Below are 15595 nucleotides of genomic sequence, written 5' to 3' on the forward strand. Positions count from 1 at the left end.
TCAGAACAAGGATATTAATACAATATAAACCTGCGATTTTTCTTGCAGACGGTCAAAGCTGCCGTTATAAAAAATAATAATAATAATCCACACCTTCTGACCAATCAGATTTGAGAATTCAGCAGCAAAGTGGTATAAAGTGTGATAACGTTCATTAGGTTTTTATTTGCATATATGCATATCTTACAAAAAAAAAAAAGCAGCAAATATTGTAAGTTAAATTACATGACAATTTATTTAATTTTTTTTTATAATTTAGTCAACCTCTGTCTGGAGCAATAATAAGGTTAGTGCCTGCAGATCAGTAAGTGGTCCAGAAAGCCCCACCGCATCCACCAACCCCCATTTAATGTTAACAAGGCAACAGCGAATAAGCAAATGAGCCTCTGTGCTAAACTGGCTGTACAGCCATCTCGCTAATTGCTCAGTGCAGAGGCGGGTTGTGATCCCCGGCAGCAGCTGACCCGGCACGCTAATTTGCCTGGCATTTATTTACACTGAGGATTAAACTCGTCACACCTAGAGCACTCCATCGAGATGATGGGGGGTGTGTGTGTGGGGGGGGCACCTAATCCAGGAACGGAGCAGCTATCTGTTAGTGCAGCCTCTTCTCACGTCTCCCATGTGCCGTTCGTGTGCTGACAGGCTTGTGTTAATGACACCTGAGGAAAAGCGAGTGCGTGTGAAGGATGACGGTGGCGAATAGCACCGAGCGACGCGCAGACAGGGAGAAGACAGATATGCACAAGTGGAACGCTAAGAAAAGAGACAGACGTGCGCAAGCACTCGCGCACAAAGCCTTTATGGGGTTTAGATGAAAGTGTTTGGAGGAAGGAAAGGTCAGTGAGTTCATTAGGATGAAAGTGAACTTTTCATTCAGTACTTTTTATTTAATGCTTTCAAGCAACCGTTTTGTTCACATACTCATCGTTTTCTCATTTCTAAATTAGCAATAAGAGATAAATAAATGTTTTTATTTTGCATTCTTCTCTAATTTCTTATGACGATTACATTTTCATTACAAATTATATTATTGACAATAACGAGTGAAAAGGAGAATTTGGAAATGTTGACATTTTTGGTATATATATGACATATTACACAATATTTGGTGTTTTGCTTTAATGACAGTGTGCACTCGAGCTGGCATGGACTCCACAAGTTGGTGCGAAACCTTATGTTCCATTTAAGATCAAAGTGTCATCTGAACATGTGCTTCAACAGTAGAGATTAGATGATTAGAAGATGATTAGATTAGATTAGTACAAAGCAGTTAACATGGTCAATATCACCATTTTGCTTACATTAAAATAGGGACTGAGAAATCTTGGTTATTAAATATTACAGATTTTGAACATTTACTTTCTTCGTTTTAAATATTTCTAAATTCTAAACCCTTTGGTGCATTTCCAATTTTTAATTAAAAAAAAACAAAAACAAAACACATTTTCGATGTGGTCTCAGACTTTTGGACCCCACTGTAAATAAAGCAATTAGTGCTGTGATTAAACTTGGATTAACAGATGGGTTTTTTTTTTTTTAATGAAAACGTGCACGAATGACAGAGGGAACTCACTGTCTCTCTCCTCAGACGTGAGATCGGGAAGACGCAGAACATGTCGGCGTGGCAACAGCAGAGTCTGGAAAGGCCATGTGGCCCAATATGGCACCACAACGATCCAATGCTCATTCTGCACCACTACACGCTCCTGCACAACACATACAGACACAACAGGCAGTTCATTAGAGGGACAAATGATAGCTTATTCATAAGAAATGGCCCGCCCATGCTTCAGTAACATTTCATTTAAAGCATTCGTATAGAAGTGACATCGTTAATCTCGCACATACAGAAGCATACATAATCTTTGCAGACATCGGTAATTGATTTTTTCCGTGTCATTTATTAGAACAGCGCAGCTAAGTGTTTTTATGTCCTTGTCTTGTGAGCCAGCAAGCCCCTAAAAAATAATGACCGAACACGATGGAATGGTTTCTTAAATCATTCTGTGTTCATTAAAACTGCAAGGACGTGCAGACAACACTTTTACCCTGACATCAAACTAAAGCCTCACAAAAGGGCAGGGTGACATTCTATTTTCATGAATCTCAATGTGAAGTAAAGCTCTAGTATTATAAAAGCTAAAAGTTAAAATAAAATCGCTTTTATATATTTATTTCCAATGCCACTCATAGCCGCCCCGCCCACCTATACATTCATCCAGGTTGGAGGATGGTTTCGAACCCCCAACCCCGAAGGTGTGAGGCAAACATGCTAAATACTCATCCAGCAAGTCACAAACGAGCCAAGGATAACATCAAAGGAGCTACAGGCCTCTCTTGCATCAATAAAGGTCACTGTTTATGACTCCACTATCAGAAAGACACTGGGCAAAAATGGCATCCATGGAAGGGTGAAACCCAAAGCTAACCCAGAACATCATTAAGGCTCATCTGAATTTTGACAAAACACACCTTGATAATCCTCAAATGTTCCGTGGATTGATGAGTTGAAAGTGGAAGACAAGGGTCCTGTTACGTCTGGCGTAAACCAAACACAGAATTCCACAAAAAGAACATCATAATTACAGTCAAGCATGGTGGTGGAAGTGTGATGCTGTGGGGATGCTTTGCTGCTTCAGTGCCTGGGCAGCTTTCACTAATTGAGGGAAACATGAATTCTGCTCTCTACCAGAAAATCCTAAAGGAGAATGTCCAGTCTTCAGTCCGTAAGACCGTAAAACTCTAGCGCAACTGGATTATGAGCAAGACAATGATCCAAAGCATAGGAGTAAGATCTCCAGTTATTGGAAGTGTTTGGTTGCAGTTATTGGTGGCACAACCAGATTTTATGTTTAAGGGGGCAATTAGTTTTTCACATGGATGGTTTTTTTTTTTTTGCTTCAATAAAAAATGTAAAAAAAAATAATAAAATAAAATAAAACTGTACTATGCGTTTATTCAGGTTGCCTTTGTTTTATGTTGCATTTTGTTTGAAGATCTAAAACTATTTAGATTGAGATATGCACAAAAACAGAGGAAATAAGGATGGGGCAAATACTTTTTCACAGTACTGGAAGTTTCACTTTGATTATCAGCATCGTCTACATCATTCTCTGTTTCATCACCTGAGGTAAAAGTCAATCCTGGTGTTTAAACACGAGTCTCATGGTCATCTCTTCACTCCACTGATCTTTGTTCATGCTAACATAAGTGGAGAAATCATCACGGATTACTTCTGTTAAGTAATTTTCTTGCTATTCATGTCATTTCATACCGTCATTTAAACATTCATCTGTACAAAGTGTTTAACCTCTAAATTCACAGCAGAATAAAACTTGTTATACAACATATATGACCAAAGGTCTGTAGACACCTGACCATCACACCCATATGTCCTTGTTGCACTCTTCTGTGACGGCTTTTTGGAAATTTGCCCATTCAACCACAAGAGCATTAACGAGGTCAGGCACCGAGGTCAGTTGAGAAGGCCTGGGGCGCAGTCAGCGTTCCAGTTCACATCCCAAAAGTGTTCAGTGGGGTTGAGGTCAGGGCTCTGTCCAGGCCATTCAAGTTCTTTCTCACCAACATTGACAAACTATGTCTTGGAGGAGCATGGAGGCATTGTCATGCCGGAACATGTTTGGGCCCCTTAGTTCCAGTGAAGGGAAACTGTAATGCTATATCATACAAATACATTCTATACAATTGTGTGCTTACAATTTTGTGGCAACAGTTGGGTGTGATGAGTCAGGTGTCCACAAACTTTGTGAGTGCTAATACGATGAACTGGATGTAAGCAACCCAAAAAACAAAAGAAGCAGGAAGAAGAGCTCACATTGCTAATGCTTGTTTGCTCTCAGAGCACTGTGGACATTTTGACACTTATGTCTATTTCACTATGGGAAGCAATTATGTGAGAAAGCAAACTTAGCCAGCTACGTTTTAGACATTTTAGGTAGACTGAATGCATTTACTGCTGTGTTTATTTACTTACTTACTTACTTACTTACAGTTACATTTATATAGCACTTTTCTGTACACTTCAAAGCACTTTACATAGTACGGGGGATGTGTGTGTGTGTGTGTGTGTGGGGGGGGGGGGGGGGGGTCCTGAACCACCACTAGTGTGTAGCATCCATCTGGATGAGGCGAAGGCAGCCATAGTGCACCAGAACGCCCAGCACACACCAGCTGTTAGTGGAGAGGAGAAATTGAAGTAGTCAATTCAGAGATGGGGATTATTAAGGGGGCCATGATAGAAAAGGGCCAATGGGGACATTTTACCAGGACAACGGGGTTATACCCTACTGGCTCCTTATCTAACATGATCTACGTCCATCCATCCATATATCTGCTATACCGCTTATCCTTCAGGGTAACAGAGCATGATCTTTGTCATCTTGGTGGAATATATTTATGTTTTCTTAACCCTCTTCAATCTACAGACATGTCCCTCCATCCAAATGACATCACGGCATATTCTCATGAATAACTCAGAAACAGTTTTAGGTAGAAACAAACAGAAAACCAGTGGAAGTTATGCTTTTATATGATAGCCAGTTTACCAAAAGGAAGCAGAGATATCTCACTGGAAATGTATATTACTTATTATTTGTCACTGATATAAATTCATATCTTCTCCATATTTTAACATTTACAACAAGAGGGGGGACAAAAAGCTCTTGAATCTGCTGGATCTCCATTTACATTTAGGGAATTTAGGAGATGTCCTTATCTAGAGCGACTTACAGAAGCGCTTTGAAGTCTCTATCAATAAATACATCCACATACTGGTTCAGTAGTTCACGGACTAAGAATACTATCAGTCTAAAAACTCCACTGGGGAGGTAATATAGTAAGAAAAGCACACCGACAACACTACGTCAGGAAGAGGTAGGTCTTTAGACATCATTTGAAGACCAACAGTGACTCAGCTGTTCGGACATCTAAGGGAAGATCCTTCCACCCCCTTGGAAGAGAGAAGAGTCGCGATGCATGCCTTCCTTGTACCCTGAGAGATGGTAGGACCAGTCAAACAGTTCTAGAGAATTGGAGGAAGCGTGGTACAGTACAGTGCGGGTGTGATAAGTGCTTTAAAGTAGGTGGGTGCTGGTCCATTTTTGGCTTTGTAGGCAAGCATCAGTGTTTTAAAACAGATGCAAGAAGCTACAGGAAGCCAGTGGAGGGAGCATAGCAGTGGGGTGGGGTGGGAGAACTTAGGAAGGTTGAAAGTGCACACCATGAATGTGCAAGGCTCTGCTGAAAAAAAAAAAAACAACACTTGAGTGAAAAGTGTTTTTTAAAGGTGGTATATACCTGCAAAACAAAATCTATGGCCAAACATTCAAAAATACTTTCGAGTCCAAAGGGTAAAAGTAGAAGCACTCACATTTTCCAAATATTATTGAGGCAAGAAAGTACATTTTGTTCACATTTTCACTGTTTTTGGCATGTATTTTGGTATCTGGTAGTAGACATCCTTAGGGTACACAACTTCCATTTCATTTATTTTTTTTTGTACTCATTTTTTTTATTAGTCAAGTTTTGATTACATAATAAAAATCCATTTCTCTCAAAGGTCACTGTGATAAACATGTCTGAAAGTTCAGTCTCCCAGGTCACTCTGAATGTCTCTGATGCTCTTTTCATATGTATATAATCCCACAAGGATTAACAAATAAATAAATAAATAAATAAATCAGGTACTTCCAACCCGAATTTCATGAAGCATGAGGCCACTCAAATTTAACCCCCATTAAAAGAGCCGACGTGGTGCGAACGACTTGACGCAACATGTGTCTCCCAAGGACAGGATTGTGGACGCAGGTTTGGAACATGACAGCTGATGATGGATTACACGATAGCTGAAGTTGACGGGTGGCTGCTACAGTGAGCCAGCTTCTGACGAGGAGGGGTTTAACAAAACACAGCTCTGTGCGTTAGTGAGTGATGGGAAATGATTAGAACCTCGGCTAACAATGATCTTCACACACTCTGACTGAAGAGAGAGAGAGAGAGAGAGAGAGAAACACTCAAGCTAGAGACAAAGAAGAGGACAAAAGTTAGTTTAGCTTGGATGACAGAAAGTCACTGGCGGAGTGTGTTTTCAAGAATGTGCTGTTTAGTTTTAGATGTTTGCTTTGAGCACTTTTTTAGCTGTAGGCACATATTTCAGCTAGAATTGATACTTTACTTTAAATTGTCCTCTCTGCAAAACACATGATGCAATATTGCTGGAAAGTTTCTGAGCTCAGTTTTGACTGAACAGAAGTAGAACCTGATACTAAGCCAGGACTCTTGCACCATGTGCTGTTCAAAAGAACACTGAACAACGTTCAACACAATCTATATTTGTTTAGACGATGTAATGAATCTCTAAACAGTGTAAGTGTACCTCTTAACACCCCATTTTCTATGGTGCAATGTGCCTTTGTGGTTCGAACTTTGGGTTCACTGTGTACATATTTGAGGAAACGTATTTTACTTTAAATACTGCACCAAGGCAACAATCTGAAAGCAATATGGTGTTATTTGTTTATATCCAGCTTTATTGTTTATGCGTTCACTGCCAGTGATAACATCACATAAACTTTCGCCAATTTCATCGTAGATTAAGCAACAGCACAAGTTTCTCCAAGAAGATGACGATGGACACATCCTTGCTGAAGTGTTGTATATCCGATACTGTAAATCACTGGTTCCCAAAGTAGGGTCCAAGAACATCCAGGGGTCCAGTACATTTGTGGACTTCACAACCCACTATTTTCAGAGTTATTACATTTAACTGCTCAATTGAACTGGATGGGTTTAGTGCCAAAAAACAACAAAAAAAAGGGGTGTATCGATATCAAAACTGGTGTCAGGTATAGGTCCAATACGTTATTCATTTCCTCATACTTGTGAGAAAAAACATGCTCTTATACCAAACATCTGATACCATTTGATACTACATGATGTAAGCCACTAGGCAAATGACACAATAGACAGCAATCTGGACATATTTCACTTTGCTCTGTGAAAATATCAGGAGGAAGAACTACAGCATCTTCTCAGTCCAGGATTTGTGATTTTGCGATCACAAAAGTTAAGGAAACTCTGCAATATTCTGAGAAGCGTGCAATTTTTTTTTTTTAAATTGCCGCAGATTTTCTGCAGATTTGGGCCAAGACGTGTCACGTGATGTCATCACTAAGACTTGCATGCTTACCAGAGTACATACTATAGCTTGTGTCAAAGTGAAATTCACTGCTCTGCACACTCAAATCAGCTGTCCTCATTCTCTCTACTAAAGCCATTGCTTAAACCCATAACATATGAATCAGAAAACTCAGCATGAGAAATTCATTGTTAGCAGCACATGACAACCAACATAAACAGAGATAAATCATGTCTCAGGTTGCTTAATATTAAATGGTCTGCACTTATGTAGCGCTTTACACTGTGTCTCATTCACCCATTCACACACACACCAATGGTAGCAGAGCTGCCATGCAAGGTGCTAACTTGCCATCAGGAGCAACTTGGGGTTCAATGTCTCACCCAAGGACACTTCGGCATGTAGAGTCATGTGGGCCGGGAATCGAACTGCCAACCCTACGATTACTGGACAACCCGCTCTACCACCTGAGCCACAGCCACCCCTATTAAGTAGGTACTTGGCTGACAATGAAGAGTAAATCCAGGAATTATGGAAGTGTGTTTTGAGGCAGAATAATGACTCTAACCTATTAAGATTATGACTATAACCTATTAAGTAGGTTACTCATTTCAGTAGCAGTACCAAGTAGCAAAAAAACACGTCCTTTTCCTCACACTAAGTCTGAAACCCTATTGCCGCATCTTTAGTTCAACCCTCAACAACTGAAAAACAATGTCAGTGGAAATTTCAGGAATAAAAAGCTCTTCATGTCTCTTAAATAAATAAATAAATAAATAAAAATCCAATATATTGTTGAACACATTTTAATAATTAGCCTATTTGAATAGTTGGATTATGTTCATGAATAAATCTGTACTGAAAGGGGGGTCTATGGAGATTATTTTGCAGTTAAAAGCGCCGCTGGAAGCAAAAAGTTCTCAAAAAGAGAACCCCTGCTCTAAATAAATTACATTCAGATTCGCTCAAGGTCTGAGAATGTTCTGGAATAAAGCGCTGTCTCTTTCCACAACGATGTCGTGGTGAGAGCATGTGGGCCTGCTGACGGGGAAGAAGCATCACACAGCGAGCACACATCAGTGAGAATCACATGTGGAAAGTGATTAAAGTTTAAAAAGGCGCAGCTTCGTTACATGACACGACTACACAACCGCGGGTTATTAAATCTGCAATTAAGCACCGTTTACAAGTGCATTATTTAACAATTTCTGGAGTAGGCACAATAGCAGTTGCCAAGGAGACGGAACTTTTTCGAAGGGGGGAGTCTGCTGCGACTTGCAGGCACTTACGGCTCGCAATTACACAGCTCTGTTTTATGTTTCCCTCGTCCTTCCAAACGCTAGCCTTAATGTGCCACTAGGAAGAGTCATTATTCTGCCTCAAAACACACTTCCATCATTCCTGGCTTTACTCTTCATTCCCAGCTCTAGTCTAGATGAAAGGTTTGATGAATAACTGATTAAGGCTGGAGTTATTAAGGATTTCAGATGCATTACCCAAGGAACCTTCAAACCCAGGACGCGGCGGGTTCTTGGTCAAGCGAGATGGTTTGAAATGATTACAGGCATGCTCGATGGTGCTGCGATACCAATCAGAAATACTGCACATTTGAGAGAGGTTGTAAACAGAGCAGATGCTTTTCTAAACTGTACTGCGTTCATCTGGAAGATAACTTCAGGAAAGATTACAGCGTACAAGAAGCACTTGGGGTTTTGCAGAAATGTGAGGGGAAAAAACACACACACACACAAAAACACTGTTGTCTTGGTTCGTTGTCTCGGCGTTTCGAAAACAGAGCGAGGTTGATGGGAGACGTGGAAAGGTGTTGAAACTAAATTATTGTGCAAAGAGAGACGCTTTCAAGAATGGAGAGATGCTGATGAGGGATGCGATAAGAGGCATTCCACTGTAAATGAGACATGTCTATTCAAACGTGCTTACACTGACCTTGATTAACCTTTGCTGTGAAGGCATGCGCTGTATTCTCACCCACAGCTCTCCGTTCCAGACAGCTTTCATTACAAGCTTATTTCAACAACTTGGGACTGCATTTGTTAAAGGAACACCATCTGTTACTCTGTATTACAGATACGAATACAAACTGAAGCCCGAACTGAATCCAAATACATTTGGATTTGAACAGATAAAATGTTCTAAATGGATAGAAATACAGATACAAATAGGAGGCACATATTCATTTTTTTTTAGTAGTATTATTATTATTTTATTTAAATAAATTTTGCCAGTAAAAAAAAAAAAGGTTGCGCAAGCATAAGTGCATAAACAAGTGCTCTAGATGAGGCTCCAATAAAGACCACGTTCATTAGCATGAACATGCACTGGTCCTTAGTACCTGCCTGGACAGGGTTGCCCTGGTTTAAGTTAGGCCACTACTTTGTTCATATTTAGGGAAATATATTGCTGGAAGGTTCAAACAAAAATAATAACTGCAGAACCTACACTAAAAACAGCCCCATGGACTAGGGATGCACCGAATGTTCAGCAACCAAAATTAAGAAATAAGTGAACAGGCCGAATAAATTTGACAGAACAATGACGTGTTTGATGACGCGACCAAATAGCCCAGCAACCAGAGAGAGACGCTTGAAGCTTTAATTGCAGCAAACATGTTGGCAGTGTGGAAGCATTTTAAAGTGTCAGAGAAAGATGTAAGAATGGCCGTTAAAGAAGTAGGCATATGTCTAGGACAATTATTCATTTGTTGTGGGTCCATCCACTTTTTTGCACTCGTCAATGCACTTTTTTGTCGTAGGCTACAGAGTGTTACATTCTTTCAGCAGTCAGTTATAGGCCTAAAATAGGCTATTCAAAGATGACCACATCAAAATATTTTTATTTTACTCATAGATTTATGTAAAGTTATATTGTGCCTTGTTGGTAGCCTATGCCTGCTGGAATAAAAAAAAAATGTTGAGTGTTAAATAAATATTTTGAAATTGTAGTTTTTGTAATTGATTTTTCTTTAAAAGCAAGACAAAATAGTAAAGAGCACATTTTGACTATTTAATGTATGTAATGGTGAAAAAAATGGCAAAATAAATAGAAAAAACGCGGGAAAAAAAAAAGTGTTCAGTATTCGGCCAAGTTTTTCATTATATTCGGTTTCGGACAAGAATTTTCATTTCGGTGCATCCCCACCATGGACATCTTGAGACATCTAACTGAGGTTGAACTGTCAAAGCCAGAATTCCAACACCATGGCTGCGTTCAAAATCACATACAGTGACAGTACGTACTGCATTCGATTCAGTATATATACACTGATCAGTATAAGTGTGTAGCATGAATACAACCCAGACATACTACATCCGCCATGTTGGCACTGATGCGCTGCCTTCCGCCATTTTTTTATTCTGACAGCTCTTCCACACCAGTCCCGTTGCTTTATGGGATAGCACAGTGTCCATTGACTTCATACTGTAGAATCTCGGCAGAAGCAGTAGGTCTTCTGGGAATTTCTTGCCTACTGTTTTACAAATACTGAGAATTCGGACATACAACTCCTTTGGCATACTGCTTTTCACCTACTGTATAGTAAGGTAGTAGGGATATTTGGATGCAGCCCATTTCTATTTCTGGTTTAGGTAACACCAACTTCAGGTTTACATCCAAATACAGATTCAAATACAAATATTTTGAATACTAAAGAGATACAGCTACAGATAGTGGTATTCATAATACCAACCCCCTTCGAAAAAATTGAGAGAACACTTCTGAAATGACAGCTAGCCAGTAAGGAACAACTACAGTGGTTTAGATATTCATTATCTCCCCAAATCTCAGCATGTACCAATGTAAAATAAAATTGGTACTTTCTGCAAAACAGAGAAGAGACTTCTATAATGATCTCATGGTGGTAATGTAGTTTCTGACCTTGCAAGCCTGAAGGAAAAATACAGTAAGACACATCAGCAATTCTGTAACTGAACACTGTTCTCATCTTTTACTCTCTTTCATGAGGTCCACAGTACTGGGCTGGATCATCGAGCCCTTAGCAACTAGGAGCAACACACAAGGTCTACTTCTAAAGTCATAAAGATTCAGAGATCCAAATGGAGATATATGTTAAAAAAAATAAAAATAAAGGAAAAAGTGAGAGGAAGTTTCATCACATACAGCAGCACGTTATTAATTATCACAGCCCTTCTTCACACTAAAGGATGTGCAAAATAGCTTTTCTACAACCTTTTAAAAATGTCTCTTCACACTGCGACTTTTCTGGCGACACGTTTGATGACAGGTTCAATTCACAGCTGACATACTGTACGTCTCAAGGAGAATAAATAGAACATTGCTGCAAAGAATGTTTGTCGTTATGATCTTCAACAAGCAAATTGAACTAGAGGTTCTGTGAGGTAAAAAAAATAAACTAAACATTAGAACACAATCATGATCAATACATTAAAGAAAAAGTGCTGCTGCATTTTGCAGAACTGATCCTCATCATCCTTTCCATCTTCATCAGCTTTATCTTGGTTAGGGTTACGAAGGACCCAGAGCGTACTGTATCCTGCAAACACTGGGTGCAAGGTGGGAACACACCTTGGACGGGAACGGCAGTCCAATGCAGGGCAACATGCACACACATTCAGACCATGTAGCCAGTCCACCTATAGGCATGTTTTTAAATCAGAGAACCCGGGGGAAGGGGGGAGGGGTGTTTGACGACATGTGGACATGGGTTCCTACATGGTTCATTTCTAAAGCGGTCTAAATTGAAATCATCTGTCAAAAAGTTGGGAGAAAACAAAAAGACCGTTGTCGCTGGAGAGCAATATTTAAAAGTTCTTGAAGAAAGAAAGTTTCCTTTAGAAAGCTAGAACTGTTGCCCATCCAAAGAACCTTGAGGAACCCACAAAGTGTAGCCTGCACCAACCACTGCTAGATGAAGCTGCCACTATTCCTGAGTACTCTCACAATGAGTTTTACAATTTACAGAAATATTCCATATAAACGACTTAATTTACAGTATTTACATCCTCAAGGGGTGAAATTTTCAGATACGCTATACGGCCAAACGTTTGTGGACATCTGACCATCGCACCCATATCTGGTTCTTCCCCACTGTTGCCATTCATTCATTCATTCATTCATATTCAGTATGCGCTTTATCATGGTCTGGGCTCGGGAGCCTATTCTGGGAACACTGGGTGCAAGGTGTGAGGATTCACCCTGGAAGGGACACCAGGCCATCACAAGGCATCATGCATGCACACATTCACCCACTCACTCACATCTATGGCCGATTTAGCATAGCCATTCCCTCACCTGCAGGTTTATGGAAGGTAGAAGAAAACCAGAGTACCCAGTAGAAACCCACACAAGCGCAGGGACAACATGCACAGCCAGTAATCCAAATACTACCTGCTACACACCATACCACACATGCTTTTTTTAATAAATTGAGCTAATTTCATAATTTGAAAAAAAAAATGCACATACATAAAGGATAAAAGCTGGAAAAATAACAAAACCGCCAGTAAAGTGGAGCAAAAACACAAATATTGCAGCAATGTATTAAATTTACCAACTATAACATACACAACATTGCAGAGTTATGACAGCTTGAGCATAAACAGATCTAAGAATGCAGTCAAACACTGTCAAACAGGTCATGCTATGAGAGCGTGGAGTCTAAGAGACCTTTGCTATAAACAATACATCAACCCAATCAAGCTCCAGCCAAAATGTTTGGAAAGCCGAATATGAGTAGCAGTGACAGGTCTCTACTTCAACAACAGCTTGTGTGGTGTGTGCTGGTTTGTGAAATTCCTGGCTTTAGTTTTGGGCCAGGCACCAAACGCCAACACACAAGGAAAGCACAATCCTCCATCAACTGAGCAGAACGGATTCGTTGATCTCTGTGGGCGCTGCGCATTTCTAATCTCCAGATCTTCCTCCCTTCCCTCATATGCTTTCCTGCAACCACACACTGTTTTTCCCAGCCACTGTTCTCTTAGAGTAAATCTGGCCTCGCTGGGCTCACACGCAGAGAGTTGAAGAAGGCTGCGATGGAAACGCTGGAGAAATCCTTAAGAAATCGACATCGGCTTTGATCACAACCAGTTCAAACAACCCAAGGCGATATGCACAAGCAGACAGCTCGGGCTCGCAGGCATTTGCCTTTGGCTGGCACTTCAATATCTGTCATTCTTTTTCCCTTGGGGATAAATGCGTGTCTGGGCTTGGAATCTCTGTAAAAAGCGCTGTTTATTTAGCATTTTATAAACAAAGCTGCACGGTTTTCTCCTACGGGTGAGAGGAGGGATGTGGGAAGTGGAATGAGACTTGATGAGTTTGGCTAGGGATGCAAATTAGAGTCCAGGGGGGGATTTTCAAATTAAACAGTATGTTCAATTTGCATTGAACAAAAATGCTATGACGATACGCACTGAGATGTTGCTGATTACTTTAGACTGGGTGTTAACATGATGATTATGGCTTCCTGTCATATCACACTTTTGTTCCATGTAATTTCCATAACATGCACGGACATTAATATTTTAATAAACTGCAGACAATGACAAAAATAAGTGGGAGAGGCTAACATCAGGGAGGAGAATTCTCCAGAGAGGCAGCCTCAAAAAGCAGCAAATCAGTCTGAACAGTTATTTGCATAAAGAACAAAGGCAAAGGAAATGTGTCCTCCTTATTCATGTGAGTACACTACGGCTAGCTGACAAAATGATCACGTTCCAAAAACAGATGACCTACTGTTTGGGAACATGATCTATCATTCCTTTATTGGCTTATGTAATTGATGATATGGAAGCAGGTGAGATGTAGGTTTTATAGCACAGCACTGTTGAATTCTTTAATCTGATTGATCAGAAGGTATTGATTCATTTTCTGTAACAGCAGGTAAATGGTAAATGGTCTGCACTTATATAGCGCTTTACCCAAAGCGCTTTACACTGTGTCTTATTCACCTATTCACACACACACCAATGGAAGCAGAGCTGCCATGCACGGTGCTAACTTGCCATTGGGAGCAACTTGGGGTTCAGTGTCTTGCCCAAGGACACTTCAGCACGTGGAGTCATGTGGGCCGGGAATCGAAGCGCCAATCCTACGATCAGTGGACAACCCGCTCTACCACCTGAGCCATAGCCACACCAAGCAGGTCCGAGAGTAGTGCCAGCTGGAAGGATTGCATTAATGTTATCATTTCCATAGTGTCAGCTAATTCACAGGGACTTTTTTTTTCTTTTTAATGTGTGTAATTGTGGAGAGGATATGGAGAGGATGTTTAGTTAGAATTAATGTAAGGAGTCTCGAGTGTCAACACTGGTAAAGCTGTAACTTTACGTCGTTTTCCGCCGTGGGAAAATCTTCAAGACATAGGCGTTTGTACTTATCATTTTCTTAGTAACATGACAAGCTACATTACTTTTTTTTTTTGTCTTATTATCTTCAAGAGAGAAAAACAGAGAGGTTCATGAGTGAACAACTGTTTATAGCTGTTATAATCTAAGTGATAACAGGAACCAACTTGTTTCAAGGACATTCCACGACATTAACGTTATCTATAAACAGATAAACATGTTCTTTAACGAATAAAAAATGTTAGTGTTGGCAAATTGCTGTGGTATAAGAGGAATGAAACATTTCAGACATGCTGTTGTTGGAAAATAGACAACTTCGGGGGTGGGAACAGTAACTCTGCTTCGCGTCGGTCATGGATTATTTTCCTATATAAAAACGCTCTGTTTACTTAAAGAAAATATTAGAGGTTAAGAAAGTATAACTATAAAACTATAGGATATATACTGTGCGTGAGAGAAATAAATGTAGCATCATAAGGTGCTTTTCTGACAATTTTGTTCAAAAATGAATAAATCAGTGTAGATTATGAATGCTTCTGCACAGACATAACATCACCAGCATTTAAATGCAAACTGTTCCAATATTCACTTTACCAAGCCATGACATTTGACCAAATGTCCCAGCTCCTGATCTGCACCCCCATGAACACTACCATTTGAATTCTGAGTTCTCAGGGCACAACAATCCATAGCTTGCTGCTTGAGTTACATAATACATGACACATCGCGTACATCAAGGACCAGCTGTGATGTGCAATACCATGGGCATTTGTTTCACAGCAACCCCCTTTCCATCTTGATGTCTCTTTACTCGATCTCTCAGACTCCCCACCATAAAATTCATCTCGCTGTGCTCAGAGTCCATGAAACATCCATGAAGCGTACTACAGTTACAGTCCTGAAAATGTGGATTTCACTTTAACTCTTGCTGGAAAACTCCATTAGCTGAGTAGAATAAAGGCGGGAAGGTGTGTGTGTGTGTGTGGGGGGGGGGGGGGGGGGGGTATTGGGGGGGGCATCAAACTGTAAAAAATAATTATGCTGAGTGACCGAATAAAGAACACTAATATGCAAAATAGCCTCCTGCAGC

At 40.2% G+C, this 15595-nt stretch overlaps 1 protein-coding gene across 4 annotated transcripts in view; it reads right to left on the reverse strand.

Annotated features, from left to right (window-relative positions):
• Positions 1-15595, reverse strand: part of galt (galactose-1-phosphate uridylyltransferase) — a 110827-nt gene that overhangs the window by 34628 nt on the left and 60604 nt on the right. For all 4 annotated transcript variants that reach the window (XM_017489848.2, XM_053686716.1, XM_017489847.3 and 1 more), the window contains one exon: positions 1577-1709. In XM_017489848.2, the coding sequence (XP_017345337.1) occupies positions 1577-1709 (133 nt within the window). The remainder of the gene's footprint in view (positions 1-1576; positions 1710-15595) is intronic.

This window comes from Ictalurus punctatus, chromosome 16 (genome assembly GCF_001660625.3).
Source record: "Ictalurus punctatus breed USDA103 chromosome 16, Coco_2.0, whole genome shotgun sequence".
In the NCBI taxonomy this organism is placed as follows: domain Eukaryota; kingdom Metazoa; phylum Chordata; class Actinopteri; order Siluriformes; family Ictaluridae; genus Ictalurus; species Ictalurus punctatus.